At 48.5% G+C, this 16,172-nt stretch overlaps 4 protein-coding genes across 4 annotated transcripts; 2 read left to right on the top strand and 2 right to left on the bottom strand.

Moving 5' to 3' along the window:
- Window positions 1-506: 506 nt before the first annotated feature.
- On the bottom strand, window positions 507-4,214 carry CGCA056_v007430 (Ankyrin repeat domain-containing protein 17; the record flags this gene model as incomplete). Its single annotated transcript, XM_037322679.1, has 7 exons — window positions 507-1,741; window positions 2,236-2,435; window positions 2,494-2,605; window positions 3,792-3,889; window positions 3,941-3,984; window positions 4,033-4,056; window positions 4,119-4,214. 7 exons carry the CDS (start codon window positions 4,212-4,214, stop codon window positions 507-509), a joined length of 1,809 nt encoding a protein of 602 aa, XP_037178963.1.
- Window positions 4,215-7,342: 3,128 nt separating this feature from the next.
- Window positions 7,343-7,813, top strand: CGCA056_v007429 (putative ATP-dependent helicase; the record flags this gene model as incomplete). The annotated part of the gene is made up of 4 exons (XM_037322678.1): window positions 7,343-7,368; window positions 7,414-7,564; window positions 7,630-7,719; window positions 7,793-7,813. The coding sequence occupies 4 exons, from the start codon at window positions 7,343-7,345 to the stop codon at window positions 7,811-7,813; spliced, it is 288 nt and encodes a 95-aa protein (XP_037179644.1).
- Window positions 7,814-11,993: 4,180 nt separating this feature from the next.
- On the top strand, window positions 11,994-13,722 carry E2AA-2 (Heat-labile enterotoxin IIA, A chain; the record flags this gene model as incomplete). Its single annotated transcript, XM_037322677.1, has 2 exons — window positions 11,994-12,689; window positions 12,745-13,722. 2 exons carry the CDS (start codon window positions 11,994-11,996, stop codon window positions 13,720-13,722), a joined length of 1,674 nt encoding a protein of 557 aa, XP_037179643.1.
- Window positions 13,723-14,029: 307 nt separating this feature from the next.
- On the bottom strand, window positions 14,030-15,342 carry CGCA056_v007427 (uncharacterized protein; the record flags this gene model as incomplete). The annotated part of the gene is made up of 6 exons (XM_037322676.1): window positions 14,030-14,385; window positions 14,467-14,534; window positions 14,586-14,853; window positions 14,909-14,942; window positions 14,997-15,101; window positions 15,154-15,342. The coding sequence occupies 6 exons, from the start codon at window positions 15,340-15,342 to the stop codon at window positions 14,030-14,032; spliced, it is 1,020 nt and encodes a 339-aa protein (XP_037179642.1).
- Window positions 15,343-16,172: the final 830 nt, after the last annotated feature.

The raw sequence follows: 16,172 nt of genomic DNA, 5'->3' as shown, positions 1-16,172 counted from the left end.
TTTACAAATACGGGTTGGAGATGGATGGATCAGTCACAGTATATCGCGGTGCGTGGTCTATCCATCTCTCTAACCCATATTTGTGAAGCGTAATCGTGTATGTATCTTTTTCCCTTTTCTTCTGAGTTTTCATGGGGGGTGAGGGGAGGAGGGTAATGATGGATTGAGTAGATTTCAATATATTGGGCTTTGCCTCATTTTCTTGTTTCTCTGTTGTGATGTATTATAAATCAACTTGATTCGCCTTCGAGTATAAAACAATCTTGATCACGATTTCGTATGATACCTAAAGAATTCTTTGGGCCGGTGCAAAAGGCAACGAGACCAGGATATGAGCACACCGAAGAAACTAACCACAGTGTCTTAATGTTACAAAAGAAACCATCCCGCCGCTTATTTACTGAAACTGATCATATGAATTTGTAATCGAGGTACTATGTGGTTGCTAAGGTCTATAAGTCTAGGATATTTGTTCTATGGGGAGGGGAATTCACCTCTGAACTCTTTTAGGCAAGGAGTCTGTCTGTGAGCTTGACAATATCGTTGTAACCTTGTTGCTCTGCTTTGTGTCTCAAAATGCTCAAGCCATCGGCGGCCAGATTCGTCTCCGGGTAAGACAACAGCAGGAGGGCGATTGAGGGTCGCTGATAATCTATTGCTCTCCAAATCCCGGTAAATGATGTGATGGTGGGCTTGGCAGTCTTGAGCAGAACTTTGAGCGTTAACTCAACCCTATGCCATCGTTCCATTGCATTTTTCAAGAAGCGCATTGGAGACGGCAAACATTTCGCAACGTAGTCAACGTCACGTTTGAACTTGAAGCCGTTTTGGGAAAGAAACTCCACCATGGAGGGATTGTGCCGCTCACAAGCCTCTACTAATGGATCATCCGGTCCATTTTCGATGTCTTTCTCTTGAGAAAAGTCGTAGAAACTCGTGAGTAGTTGCACAATTTCCAAGTGACCTTGCACGACCGCTTTCATCAGAGCGATTCGGATACCGGAGTCAGCAAAAGTAATCGACTTAGCATATGCCTGGAGAATCAAGTCGGCTATTTTGATATTTCCCTTCGCACAGGCATGAGCCAGCGGTGTAAACGGAGGCATTTCGTGTGCCTTGGTGGTCTTCGTCTGCTTTGGCTGGTATGAAGCCGGCTTGCCAAGGTTTGCGCCTCTATCTATTAGCAGTTCGCACAATTTGTAGTTTTTACGATCCACGGCTCTCCATAAAGGAGTGTGGTAGTCGTTCTTCCCTCCATCTACAGCGTTTATGTCAGCACCTCCATCAAGCAGTTCTATAACACGGTCAATGTCTTCAAATCTCATTACTTGAAGAAGATTGTCTTTGTCATACTCCGGCCGACTGCGTCTCTCCTTCTGTGGAAATTGTAAGAATACTGGTGGGTTTTCGTGATAGTCCTTTACATGGTCCTTGAGGCCGACTTGTGAATCATAACCGAAGGCCTGTCCAAAGCAGAACTGAAAATTGCAGAGAAATCGTCTGTCATGGCGATTGATATGTTGCGCTCTCTTATGAGTTGTGTCGAAACCTTCGGAAAACATTGAGCAAACGGGCTTGGGGCACTTGTAGACTGGGATAGTGCCATAGAGGTCATCTAAAATCACATGTTCCGCAAATGTGAGATCATTCAAGCTCTCAATGTTTTGTCGAATCCAGGACGTCCGTTGCTCAATGTCTAGAAGCGTCGTTCGTTCCGTGTCGTCGCTTGGGAGGCTATTAACTATTATCTCCGGAGTAAGAGAATCATTTTTCTCTCTTTTCGCCATTGAATTGACGTAGTCTTCCAGAAAAAATTGTGTTGAATGTGATGCTCTCCGGACCTCTTCCATGAGTTCAGAATCATTTAGTCTGCCACCGGTCGGTTTGTCTTTGAGTGCGTCTGTGAGTGCCTTAAGATGGTCGTACCAATACGCAACCGCGTAGTCTTGCAAAGAGTAATATGCCTGTCTAGCATGCAAACAGACTTCTTCTGCACGACAGGTCTGGGAGAAGGGTGGCGAAGCAAGGTATTCGGTGCAGAACGACAAGAGTCGCGCGTTCTCCAAGCAAATGTCAACAATTTTCTTCCCGAGCAGATACCTATGGAATTCAATTAGCCTCAGGTACCTTGTATGTTCTTCGGTCCTAACATTTGTGCAGAATAGTGAACAATTCGCACGACTTGCTCTGGTTGGCTTGTTCGTCCATTCCATGGGTGCAAATCCACAAGCGAACCGCAAAGTTCTTTGGCGGTGAGTTGCAACCGCTCTTCGGAGTCTAAGATCCACTCGTCGCTGTCAATGCAGAAAAATGACTGAATCTCTCGCCATTTTAGGTCTCGTTTTGCGGTAACAACGAGGGCAATGGTCTTTTTGGCAGCCTCCCTCTCGGATTCATGTTCTGACTCGAAGATGCTGGTGACAATTCTTTCGTATCTAAGGTAGTATGCGTCAGCTCATGTATGAGTAGAACCAGGAAATGACTAGATCTTACGCATTTTCAAGTTTCTCCGGGAAAACGTCGGGCCTGATCGCCTTCTTCAGCTTTCCCAGGCTCACCTGGCGGTAGAGATATTCCAGGACAACTCTAGCGTAGAGAAACATCCCTATGATTCATCAGCAAAGCCCTGCTTGCCTCAAGTTTAGCGCAAAACATCCAGCTTACCACGTGCCCCACGTGTGACCAACGAGACAATTTTTGTTTCTAAGTCCCGGTCAAGATCAAACTTCTGTTGGATTTTCGACCCGTATTGCACACAGTATTCCTGGACATCAGAGGCGTGCTGCGAGGACTCGAGACAGATTGCTGGATACGAGTTCAGTAGTAACTTGTCAAGAACGCCGTTTCTTTGGCTGGAGAAAATCATGCGCAGAGTCGTCTTGCCTTTATATCTGTCGTCATCACAAAGAGAAAGCAGCCACGAAACCGTGGCTTTTGCATGCACCTGATCACATTCATCCAATCCATCAAGGACTAGAAATGAAACGCGATACTCTTCGAGCGCTTTCTTCGTCAGGCTTTCGAGGCTTTTTCGCGATCCAATTTTCTTTTTGTCTTGATTTGACAACTCTTCATGGAAGTCTTGCGAAGCTGTTGTGTCTTGATCGAGGAGTTGAGTCAAAATTGCTTTCAAGAAGCTTTCATGACTGTTCTTTTCTGCGTTTCCATGTTTGAAGTAGAAATACGCCACAGAATATGGCGTTGATTGCTTGAAGGCATAGAGCTCGAGAAGCCGGCTGATGACCGAAGACACGAGCACTGTTTTCCCTACACGTGTTTAGGATTATCAGCCAAAATTCATGTTCTTTCGAAGGATTACGAAAGCCACCTACCAGCTCCAGGTATACCATGGATATATAGAACTGAGTGGTTCATGGTATTTATGTCTGACCAAGACACGTACTGTGGTTCCTGAAAAAGCCACTCACCCGCACCTGATTCCTTTCTTGTTTGAGTTGCGGCCTCCTGATCCGCTGAATATTCTGTGGCGCGCAGCCTATTCTTAATGAGAGACATCCTGGATTGATGTTCCTCCTGCGCATGCTTTTCAGCTGTCCTTGTATTTTCTTCGTGCATGTTGGCGATTTCTTTTCGCATCACGTGAACTTGTTCAAGAGAAGCATAAACCGTTTCGCTTAGCAACAACTCTTGTCGACGTCTCAGACTCTGTATGATTGGGCCAAATCGTGTGTCGAATGTTTTCCATGTGGCATGGAACAAGTCCCTCCATGCTTTTGTGGGGATCAGCTCTGCCCTCTTCCATATGCTTACAGTTCAAGGCAAGGACATACTAGGCCGGATGAGAACACTGAGAGCCGCCTGGTGGAACTCCAAGATGTCCGAATAATAATCTTGGAGAACCAATTTCAGTGTCGGATGTTGCTCGAAACTGTTTTTATGGAATAAGTGGCCTGGAATTGCGTCTCCAATCTGAGCATACATATCCAGCAGCTTATCGAAAGTGTCAAGGTGATTCTTTGCGGTCTAATTCAATTAGAGACCGGCGTTGCTGTCCCTGAGAGAGGCACTCACGACGAGCAGGAACTTCATTGGACCCTATCGTATCACAGTCACTATTCATATACATCCATTAAAAGGCCAAAAGCCAGCATGCTTACCCATATAAAACAAACGAAGTCGTTCGCATTAACGAAGACCTCAATGGTCAAACCAAATTGAATCATAGCTTCAATGAACTTCTTCAGACGCGGCATGTTGCGCATTGATCCTTTAGCTCCGAGTTCGATTTGAATGGCCCTGATTTCATCTTTGAGAGATGGAAGGCTAGCAGCGTCTCCAGTGAATTGACTCGATAGGCGTGGAGGCACGGATCTAGCGAACTTTTCAGCAGCGCGCCGAAGTCCTGACTTTATTTGCGCGGTCGGATCCATGTCCAGTGTGTCGCGGACATCCTCAGAGCCCTGGACACGTAAATACGTTGAAATACTGGATTTTAGCAATCAAGTCCGCGGAGAAAAAGACGGCGCTGGGTTATTCACAAAGAAAGAGGGGGTGAGCGAGGGGTCATATGCATTACGCCGAGGCACCCTTGCAGCAGACAGCAGTCAGGCTAGGCGACCGATAAGTACGCCTCGCAAAGTGCCCGCAGGTTCACAGCAAGGCAACTGACAAATGGTTGGTAGTGAAGTGGAACAGGAGCTCAAGGATTGGCGACTGCGCCGCAGACCTGTGCTGGCCGTGGCGACCCGGGCCGCAATAAGCCAGACCAGGCCAGGGCTGAGTCGATAAATGGGCGGCTAACCTGATCTCGTGTTCTGACGAAAATAATATCTCAGCTTCATTCATCAACAAGATTTCTGATTCCCTTGAAACGTAAACATCGCCATGCAAAGGTCTTTCGACGATGCATTCCATTACGGCGATACCGAGCCAGGGGTACTGGATGAAGTTTGTTTCGGCGCAGTGAGTCTGATCCACCTCGCACTTGACATTACATTCCATAAAAGCTCAACTCATGATCGGCAGTTGTACGATAGAGCCGCACTACCTGGTTCCACCCAGAAAGCTTTCGACAAACGCAGCCACGCAGAGTGTCCCGGCTGCGAGGGATTCTTTCTTTTTGACATACTAAGACAGGGGAGCTACCATGCTATTTGCTGGCCAGGCGATTCGGAAGATTTCGCGGTGCTTGACACTCAATCCAGCAAGCAGTTGCAGTCCATCTCTGACGTTCACTCTGTACGATTCAAGGCCGTGGTGGAAGTAGCGGCAGTAAGAAAGCGGAAAAGGGCGGTGGCAGTGAGTCCAGAACCTATCGACGTTTCCATCAACGTCTACGGCCTACGATCGGTTGCAGATGAGGTCGGAAATAGATTGTCTGCCTCCTCGGCATTCCTGCAACACCCAAAAGCTCTGCCACGAGAGACAGAATATCACAATCCGCAGTACTTTGAGTTCTCGGAAGATGAGGCAGATATGAAAGCTCTCGTCGGCATAACGAACAATTCGCCATCGGCACAACGTGCCAAAATCTCAGATGAGATCTCAAACATCCTTGAGTGCCTCACAGAAGGAGCGGACAATGTTAAGATTGACTACTGCCAACTGAAAGGGCTGCGTTCACAGCTCAAACCGTCAGTCTGCATAAGAATTTTGCAAGCCATTATCCTAACAAGACAATGATAGGCATCAGGAAGGAGGGGTCTCCTTCATCAGACGGAGAGAAGCTCAATATGAGCAAGTGCAGTCCATGTCGAGGTGCGTCTCGCGGAACAATTTCGGAACATTTTCTAATCAAGTCCCAGCCTTGATGACAAAGAATCGCTACCCGTGCGTTGCGGTGGCATAATTGCAGATGTCATGGGCTTGGGAAAGACACTTACGGTGCTAGCGTCCATTTTACGATCCATACCCGACGCTGAAGTATTTCAAAAATTCGACCGCCCGATTAGTAAAAACGACAAGCCAAGCCTTCGTACAAAGGCCACCTTGATCGTCGTCTCATCTGCGCGTGAGTTAACCCACATGCTTAAGGCCTTGAAGGAAGCGCTGATTTCATGGAGAAGAGCTGCTAGATAATTGGCGGTCGGAAATTGAATGGTACGTCAAATAAGTGCGCATTGCTAGTTTTCGAACCTTACCACAAACAGTCACTTCGAGCCGGGGACTTTCAACACAATTACATTTCATAGTTCAAAACGTGTTCACAAACTCAGTGATCTTGCGTCCGCCAATATTGTTCTGACAACCTATGCCACCATTATGGCCGAGGAGAAGGGCAAGAATACTCTGCGGCGATTAAGTTGGTTTCGAATTGTTCTCGATGAAGGTCAGACACGAAAAGAGTGCGACTATTGGCGATGTGCAGAGGTCTGACGAAGTACAGCTCATTGGATACGGAACGCAGCGTCCAAACAATTTAAGTCTGTCGCTACTTTATCGGCCCGCAACCGATGGTGTCTTACCGGAACACCAGTCCAGAACAAGCTCGATGATATTGCTGCTCTGGCGGCTTTCCTCCAACTACGGCCTATCTCAACCAAGGCATCGTTCCAAAAGGCTGTTCTGGATCCTCTCTCACAGGGGGGGAAGGACTTTTCAAAACCTCTCCGCTCATGGCTTAGGGCGGTTTGCATCCGAAGAACTGAGAAATTGCTTCAACTACCCGCCTCGGTTGAAGAAACGGTCCTAGTCAGTTTGTCTATCGCAGAAAGACATCTCTACGATCGAGTTCTACGTGATACCAAACGCGAGATTGATCGCAAGGTGAACAAAGGCAAGAGCCTAAAGAAGTATAATATTCTGTTCAGCGCAATCCTCGATATGCGAATGCTCTGCAACAGTGGAACATATTCGAATGTTTCTACTTACCAGAGACATTTGAGAATCGCTCAAACAAATGAAACAGAGTGTGAGAAATGTTCTACATCTAATGACAAAGATACAGAACTGCTATTGATAGATTTCCAATTCTGTCCGGATTGCGGTAGACCCCTCCAGATTTCCAGCCCTGGACCAAATCTTGATTCTTATCAGGGCGGTAACTCACCGATGTCAGAACTATCTCCAGTGTCCGAAGAAAGTTCAAATAAGTACTCGGCAAAGCTTTCTGCAGTAATAGAGAGGATTATAATGAGTAACTGTACATCGAAGCAGTGAGTTTCTCGCGTGGACCACTTAAAGTAGAGCCCGCCGAGTCTTGAGAACTGACAGACCCCTAAGCATTGTATTCTCATACTGGACATCTACGCTAGACCTCCTCTCCAAGTCCCTTGATAATGTAGGAGCGAGTCACGTGCAAGTGGACGGGAGAACGGGTTACACAGAAAGGTCACAACGGCTTCGGCAATTTCGAGAGGATACAAGCATTTTCGTGCTGTTGATGTCGATCGGAACGGGGGCTGTAGGGTAAGTCCAAATAGGACATTCGGGGACGCGCTGACCGCCAAATAGATTGAACCTCACGGCTGCTAACTACGTACACATAGTGGAGCCTCAGTGGAACCCTTCTGTAGAAGAGCAAGCCATCGCACGAGCTCTACGGATGGGCCAGACACGGGAGGTCACTGTCCTGCGGTACGTCGTGCAGCGTACTGTTGAGCAGGTAGGCTATCGAGAGAATTGAAAGATGCCAGTGTGGGGAGTATAAAAGACGCTGACACAATCTAGAATATTACGCACCTCCAAAAGAAGAAGAAGAGCGTTGCCAAATTCATGTTTAATGTTGGCGCAGCAGAGGAACTAGACGGAAAGCTGGAGGTACGAGATGCCCATTGATCCCTGGAAATGACAGCACTAACGCCTCTTTCACAGGATTTGAAATTTGTTTTAGATCTTGATTCTAGTCCAATAGGGTAACTGTATCGGCAGATAAGCTCGACGGAAAGCTCAAGGTACCATGCATCTTGAGGTCAACGGAAGTGCCAAACCACTCATGTCAATACGTTGCCAATAGAATTTGAAGTTTTTGCTGTTTTAAACTCTTCTGTAGGTTAACAACTCTAAAACCATTGTTTTCAAGGCTACTAGGTACTCATCGTCATGATGTCATGTAATCATGGAGTCGATAATGTCAACGCAAATATGGAAAGCGGACTTCCACGAGACTCACAGTCAAAATGGAAACTGGACTTTGTGAACTGGCTTTATCAATATGACTCAAGTGTACGACGCGCTAGAGATGATGGCGTCGCAACTGTTTGGGGAACGCCGAGCGTTGTTTCGCCTTTCTGTACGATAGTGACTAAATTGATTCATCTTCATTTTGATAAACCTGTCTTTCTCCGTGACGGTCTTTGGATCCACCGATGCCTCGCCCATGCCTTGGCTACGGAGCCTTTACCAGTATATCTCGTCAATGTCAAAGCAGTAACTTCTTTTGTCGTTGTCGTTCTTATTTTCGACGTCACATACGTCGTGTAGCGCAGGCCTACATGTCTAAACTAACCAATGTACACTATTGCCGTCCCTCAGATTGGAATCGTCTCCCGTACAAAGCAAGCAGTAACTCGATGCAAGATTGAACCAAAACCTCCCACTATCCCGAGACTCCTGCACTCTGACCAACAGACAGCCGTTACCGGTCCGCATGCCACTTTGGGCCTCGACCCGTTCAACAGCTCGAATGAACTGATTTTGTTTGGGGGGATGAACAGGTTAAACAACTCTTCCACGGTTATTGTTTCAAGCAGGGTTATAGGTCGGCGAAGCAAGAGCCACCAAGGCAGATCGTACGCATATTGGGCTTGCAGTGCGTTTGTACAAGCAAAGTCGAGTACAGCCGTGATCTCTAACGTATCTGGATCAACCAACATGTTGGATGGTCGCATGTCCTCGCAATAAATCCAGGAGGGTCCGGCGTCATCAATGACACCGTAGCTTAGGATGAGCTTTCCGAAGCAGTGACGATTCACAAATTGCCTCCATGCGGTGTATGCATTGGCCCAAGCTATATTTCTTTGGGTGTCAAGTTGTGCCTGGAGTAGTCGCGCGCACGCTGTAAATTAGTTTCTTGCTCGATCAAACCTGTTAATTAGATCGAAGTGGTTCTCTGGGCAATTTCCAACGGTGACTGCATCGTTCATGTCGTACGTGAGAGGCCGTCCAGTCACACCCCACTGTCCGTCCAGAGTTTATTGAGAAATCGAGCCAAATTTCGAGAATTGAAGGTCGGATATCTCCACCAGGAATTCTGCAATCTGATCATAAATGATGTCCAGCTTTCGGTCTTCGATGTTTGGATCCAGGATAAACCCCCCCCCCACACTCCATCCTCGGTCGGCTTCTGTAGAAACTCACTCAAGTCGCACCCTCTCATGTGCTCCATGAATGTGAATGGGCCAGTTTGTCGCAGGCTTTCCTCGGTAAGGCCCAAGGTGTTGATTGGTAGAATGGGGATAGTAATTGTCTCTCGGAGGAACTCCATCGTCATAACCTCGTTCTTGACTTTTTCACCTCGCCAGGGAGCGTGTATGGTGACGGAGCAGAATCGAATAAGCACCCGCTCGTCCGTATCTCCACGCCTTACGCAAATGCTGATGTTGGAAGAACCCGCAAAACAGCTATCGTACTCTCCGTCGCCATTCTAACCAAGCTTGCTGTCAACAAAGGCCACAACATCCCCAAGCGAATGAAACACCTTGTGCACAAAGGCCGATCGGGCGTCTTCGACATTCTGCTGCGCAATAAAATCCCACGGTGCTGCTAGCTCTTTCGTCATTGACGAAGAAGTGAAGAGAAAACAAAAAAATGTCCGCAAATGTAGGGGATTACAACACCAAAGAAACCCCCGACAAAGATGCCCATTGGTCGATGTTTGCATTGAATATAGTGTTCATCATCATGCTCGGGTGAGTTCCATTACTCATCTCATCACAGAATGAAGGCGCACATCAAAAGTTGATAATTATGTCTCAGGAGGGATTTTGAGCCTCTTGAAGACTATTTGGTGAGTATGATACACAGCTACAGCCGCCAAGTCATTGAGTACTTAACGTCAGAGAACTGACCTACATTGAGAGCTCTGGAACTTCCAGGGTTCGTAATCGAAGATGCGTCACAACATTCGCTCAATATTTGTGGAAGATGCTCGGCTCAAGCCGTCGTTGTAAAATGCAATGCTTGGCACAGTGGGCTTTCTTTATTTCTGGGCCCTCCCTCAAACCTTAAACTTCCTGAGAGAACCGAGAACCGAGAACCGTGCGCTGCGCCAGCTCATGAAGATCTGGCTATGAATGTCCTCACTCATTGTTGAGGTCTGGACCAAGTCTGGCCCGGTCATACCATTAAGTGATCATGCTCCTTACAATATTTGACTTAGTTTGCAGATACATAGTTTTGTTGGTTTGCTACCTGCTGAAGATCAGGGTTGAAGCAATTTGTTCTGCTCTAACCTCAATGGTGCAGCTGGCATCTCGCTCTCTCATCGTTACTAGATACGCAGCATTTCAACTTTGAACACACGCAGTCTCGTAATCCCAAGGAGGAACCAAATTGCTTAAAAGCGAAGATCTCACCGAAGCTACACCTATCCCACGGTGTTAAAGGTTAGCGTAGTACTTGCGGGGCTTCGTAATATGGAAAGCCCCGCAAGAACCGCACTTACCTTCAACACCGTGGGATAGGTGTACGACCTCGCGCAAAAAAAGGCCCACGCTAGTGTTGATCATGGTGGATAAGTGTCTGAACTTGCTACGGCGGACTCAGCTGACAATCAAGGGCATCCCTGCGAACCTTAATTACCATCGACTTCGCCTCCTGTCGCAGAGGTGGACTCCTCTCCCTGCTCCCACGTAATGTCTGTGACCACACTACCTTCAATTATTCCATCGCCTCTTGATATCGTTTTGGTCATGATTGGGGACCATTCATCACCTCTCTACACGTGGCGCAGCGAACCAGCGTGGGTACGTCACCTGGCCCCGAGGAACAGCGATACCCAACAAGGTTTGCAACCGTTAGGACTGGAAGCCTGTGACTATCTAGGAAGCATCTGTGAATTATGTGACATCCAGTTGACTTAACATTGGAAATGACGACATTCGGGCGCGAGGAAATGAAGGATCAAGAAGGTTGGATGTAGGTTAACAATCGGGGAATTATTCGTCCTACGGCCATGTCAGTTCAATACGACAGGTAGCTCGCCAAGCTAGATCCTAGTTACCCTGCCAGGCACCTTTGGGCCCCGCAAGGGTCCTCTGCCGGATGAACCGAGCCCGCAGGAATCCTTCACACTGCTTATTTCATCCTGTCAACCCCAGGTCGATCCAGTGTGCTATTTCTGGAGTCACCACAGAACGTTAGTGGATATTCTGCCCAGTGTTCATAAGAATTGCACCCAGCTCTTAGGACAAAGAGATGAAGAGGTTCTTGTCACGCCCACCGTATGTAGAGGCACTGAGGCGGTGTTTAGCGTAATGCCAAGAAATTGTCCCTCGATTCTCGTACCATATGCTGAAATCTGAAGATGTTGACGCTCAGAAAGGCAAATCTGGCTGCAGAGAACCGGAAGTCCCAGCCGAATGTTAGGTTAGCATAGGCTTAGCTTGTAGGCGATAGAGTAAGTGGCCAAGAAGGTTTAGTAAACATATACTTTACACTCCTCGAGAATGATTCGAAGATTCCGGGTTCACGCGAAAGATGTCCCGCAAAGCCTAACTCGGGCATACTGTTGTTTTTGACATCAGCAGATGTTCAAGGCCAAGACATCGCGAAAGTTCATGTTCACATGGAACTCCACAGCGGCCATGGACCGTGGTTCGCGAACTCCGAGCTATTCACTGACTTGCCTTCGACATTGCACGTATGTCAGATCTCAACAAACGACAACAGCATTGACAGTATTGCGATCTCGGATGGTCGGAGATGCTGTCATTTCCTAGCTTTCATCCACATCTATAAGGGCGATAACCGTTCTCCTCTAAATCAGCTACATTATATCAACGAAATCATCCCAACTCTTCTCACTCTTTCTACGGTGGCCTCAGGGTACCATCCACTCTTTACTACCTAAAATTCTTTCAAGGTCATTCAGCATGTTTGGAAACCAACCACTCATTCATCTCTTCTTTCTCGTGACTAATATTTGGTCTCTTATCTGCGCCGGAGCTCCTACATCACTCGTCTATGTGTATCGCGGGGATTACAGATCACCGGCCGAGATCCAGGAGGCGGGTGGCTTTCTCCCCAAGGGCCAAAGCGCCTTTGGTGCCATCGCTCCAGATATCAGTCTCTTCAACCACGCAAAAGCTGCTTTAGACGATAGCTCTCGTGATGATTACGGCTACGTCTTTACCTCATCCTCTCTCGTTATTGCGGAACGCATCATCAACATGAGACCTGAAGGTTACATTTACAAGATCCACGTTACCGCCAACATGATTGACATCATCGGCACCTTGGGCAAGCATAACCCCTTGAACGACGAGCGTGAATACGCTGCTCTGGGCGGTATCAAGTTCGAGCAGATCGTGTCTTGGAAGGCCTACGAAAACGGCAAGTCTGGTGAGGAGGAGCTCAATAAGGAGTTCAACGAGCAGGTCTACAGTGCCGCCATCGCTGGAGGTGTGCAATTTCAGCTTGCAGGCTTCCTCGAGAATACCAGATCCTGTGAAGAACAGCCTGGGAAGAATGGTCTCCTTTCCAAGCGTCGTTTCGGCTTCGGTCTCGGATCTCTCAAGTCTGGCTTTGGAGCCCTAAGGAGCATCAAGGGAGTCAAGTCCATTTCCAACGTATGACCTCACTTTGACTCTCACTAGGTGAGTGTATGCTGACATCTTTTGATAGGTCTTCAAGTCCAACCCGTTCAAGAAGGGTCCAAAGACATCTCCCTTAGGCTCAGCCCCTCAGGCTCCGGTCAAGTCAGGTCCGGGAAGAAAGATGCCTGATCTCGATCCGACGCCTGCCCCTCCTGTTAACCAGGGCCTTCCTGTCGACAAGAGCCCCATGGACAACACTCCGGCTACGAAAACTCCTGTTGTAGACAAGACTCCTGACGATGCTCTTGGAGAGAAGACCCCCGTTGACAAGACACCTGTCGATAAGACTCCGTCTCAGGCGGCTCCCAGCGTCAAGCCCCATATTGATGGCACTCCTGGACAGCAGCCTGGTGGCATGCGACAGGGTCCTGATGACCAAGTTCCTGCCGAAGGAACTAACGGACGACTAGGAGGTGTCGGAGGATCAGGAATGCCTATCGCCATCAACCCTATCCCTGCAGCTGGATTCCCCATGTCACCCTTCCCAATGACTCCATTCCCCTCCACCCCTGGTACGGACACCACGATGGACAGTCCGGTTGACAGAACGCCTGTTGATGGAACCAACGCTGATGGCACCTCTACTGATGGTACACTTACTGACGGAACTTCTGCTGACGGCACCCCCACTGATGGCACGACGGTCGATGGCACAACGCCAGCTGATGGCACGCCTGTCCCTACTACCTCTACTACACCTCTTGGCGGAACTCCAGTTGAGGACACACCGGTGCAGGAGACACCTGCTCATGACGTTCCCACCCAAAAGGCTCCAGTTACCGACACACCTGTCAAAGACACTCCCACTAAGGATACTCCCACCAACGACGTCCCAGTCAAGGACACGCCAGTGAGGGAGACGCCCGCAAAAGCAATACTTGGAAAGGACACGCCTGTCCTAGAGACTCCTGTGAGCCAGCTCCAAGCTCGTCAGGCTCAAACTTGCGCCAGCCCCAAGTCCGCCTACGAGATTGCGAAGGCCTACTTAGCGAGTGTGAACACATGAATGAGCACAATCGCAAAGTCGTAGGCTTCTTGGATGATTTAGGGATAGACTGATGGTGTTAACGATAACTCTGCGGGCGCAAAGACTTGGAACGTGTAGTCTTGTTGCGATGGACCGTTTTTCATTTGTACAAAATTTGTCGTGGAATGCAAATACATAGACTATAGATCGGAATATACAAAGTATGTTTACACTGCTACTAGGCTAGTACGTCTTCGCGCTTGTTCATGTGGTGCAATGAGGCACCTGTTCGCTATTCGTCTGTTAGACTGTTGTCCTTCAGACAACGACTTTCGTGCATGAAACCTCATCTGTGTCTTTTGTGGTTGTCCATCTCAATCCGAACCGAAACCTCCTGTGTCTTCATGATGATGTGCTTCTGGCTATTGTCGTCATCGTCTAGTTGTACCCAGTTGTCTCGATTGCCAGTCTGGCAATTGGTCACTGTCATCGCTCTTCCGCTAAGGTTGTTCAACTTGACGCCATTGCTCCCTTGGTATCCAGAATCTCCATGCAGGGGGTTCGACCCGGTGTTGTTGTATGAGCCCTTTGAAGACTTGTCGAGCCAGAACTTCAGGAGTCGTCGGAGGGATGGCAACGAGCCTGCGATGATGCCGATGCCGCATTCAAAGATTGACCAGAGGACGATATTGGCAATGTTGTCTGTTAGGAGATTGTTAGTTAGTACTACCTTAGGTATTGAACCATCTGTGTTGTTGTGCAAGAGATTTACTGGGTACTCACGCAAGTAATCGTCAACAACGTTGTAGTACTGGAGGTACGGTAGTCGGATGATGGTGGCGGCGCTCGCACTGCACTTTCTGTAGCAAATAATAGAATTTCTTCAAACATTCAAAACTTACATGGCACCCAAAGCGAGCACGGCGCATACCGAAGCCTTGACTCTCGATTTCATCTGGAGCCCACACACAACCACAGTCGGGACGGTAGCGCAGGTCCAGTCAGTGATAATCGCCATCACCGTAATAAGATAGCTGATGCTGGTGATGATATTGGTCGGTGCGCAGGACCCGTCAAGAGACTTGTCCCAAGTGTAGCTGACCGGCCGGCAGACTGCTACCACTGCGATGAAACCAATCGTGGTGCTGAGGATTGACGCGGTACCTCTTCCTGTTTGTGATCCGGAAAACAGTAAAGCAGATGCTGGCTTTGATGAACGGCAAACTCCAGGCGTAGGTGATTTGGAAGAAGACTAGCCACTGCGAGACGGTTAACTTCGGTTTGCAGAGAGTGGTGGATTGAGGGATGTTCACCTTGATGCCTGCCACAGAGTTCCATTCCTCTAGACGCGCATCTTTCGTCCCCATGCCCGCATAAACAGCGATGGAAGTAAAGGTGCAGCATGCCAGGAAAATCCCCTTCAGATGTCAGATTGCCTCCGCAGTTTGGTGTCAAGACAGTTCAACTCACCAACCCGACTATCATGAGATAGTCGTCAAGTCCAAGAGCGCCCGTGTTCTGACGAGCCCAGACACGAAGGATGACAACGATCAGGGAAATGGCGCCGAGGCAAATGGTCACACCCAGCGTGGCCACACCAATTGGGTCCGGCTGGGTGATCCAGTTCACCTCCATCTCGTCGAACGGTTTTGCAGCCATTTTGATCGAGGACCTGATGCCCGGGATTGAGAAACGGATGAACAGAAAAAAAGGAGAGACCAGCTATCATGGACGGCGCTCAACATCATCCACGAAGAATGACTGGAAATGGACTCAAAAACGAAGAAGGGGCAAACCGCGAAGTAGCATCATCGCGAGCTTCGCGTTTGAGGTGGGTAGATGCGATAGACAACCCATCTCAGAGTCCCATCGCCAACGGCTTCCCGTTTGAACCCGCCACCAAGTACAACCCGAGGGCCGCCATTCTGAATATCCCAGGAGTCATTTCGCTATTTCATGCTTTATGGCACCGAATCCTTGCAGTCCAGGGAACGCGCAACATTACCAGCCACAACGGGTAGAGATCCACAGTCGTCTTCACCGACGTTTCTCAGAGATGCCAAGAGTTAGTGTTGAAAGATCTTGATCCATGTTCCAACAGAAGTCTCAAGGAGAAGAGTCCCGCTTTGATGGTTACTATGTGAGGTTACCATGGCTTTCAACAGTCGTTCAAATCCTGAGGTCCTGGGGAATTGTGAGTCCATCCATGATCTTGCCTCTTTGGAACACGGACGGGGGCGACAACAAGGAGAACAGGGTGCTGTTGGGACAGTTCCTTGGAGTTGAGATGCCACGATCTGCGAGCCACTTTCGTCCTGTGGTACTCGCGGTGGGGATACAAGAGGTCGTTGGCGGCGAATGGGTCAGACTGAAGGGATATCATGCCTACAGTATTGTTCTCCCCGGGACAGTTCAACGAGATCATACACCGTTGGAACACCCTAGCATCTGATACATCCCTGTCGGATCCTGATGGATGAGCGGAGCTT

This window comes from Colletotrichum aenigma (genome assembly GCF_013390185.1).
Source record: "Colletotrichum aenigma strain Cg56 chromosome Unknown KSG_Cg56_contig04, whole genome shotgun sequence".
NCBI lineage: Eukaryota > Fungi > Ascomycota > Sordariomycetes > Glomerellales > Glomerellaceae > Colletotrichum > Colletotrichum aenigma.
The sequence above is the reverse complement of the archived record's forward strand: the minus strand, read 5'-3'. Positions and strand labels throughout refer to the sequence as shown.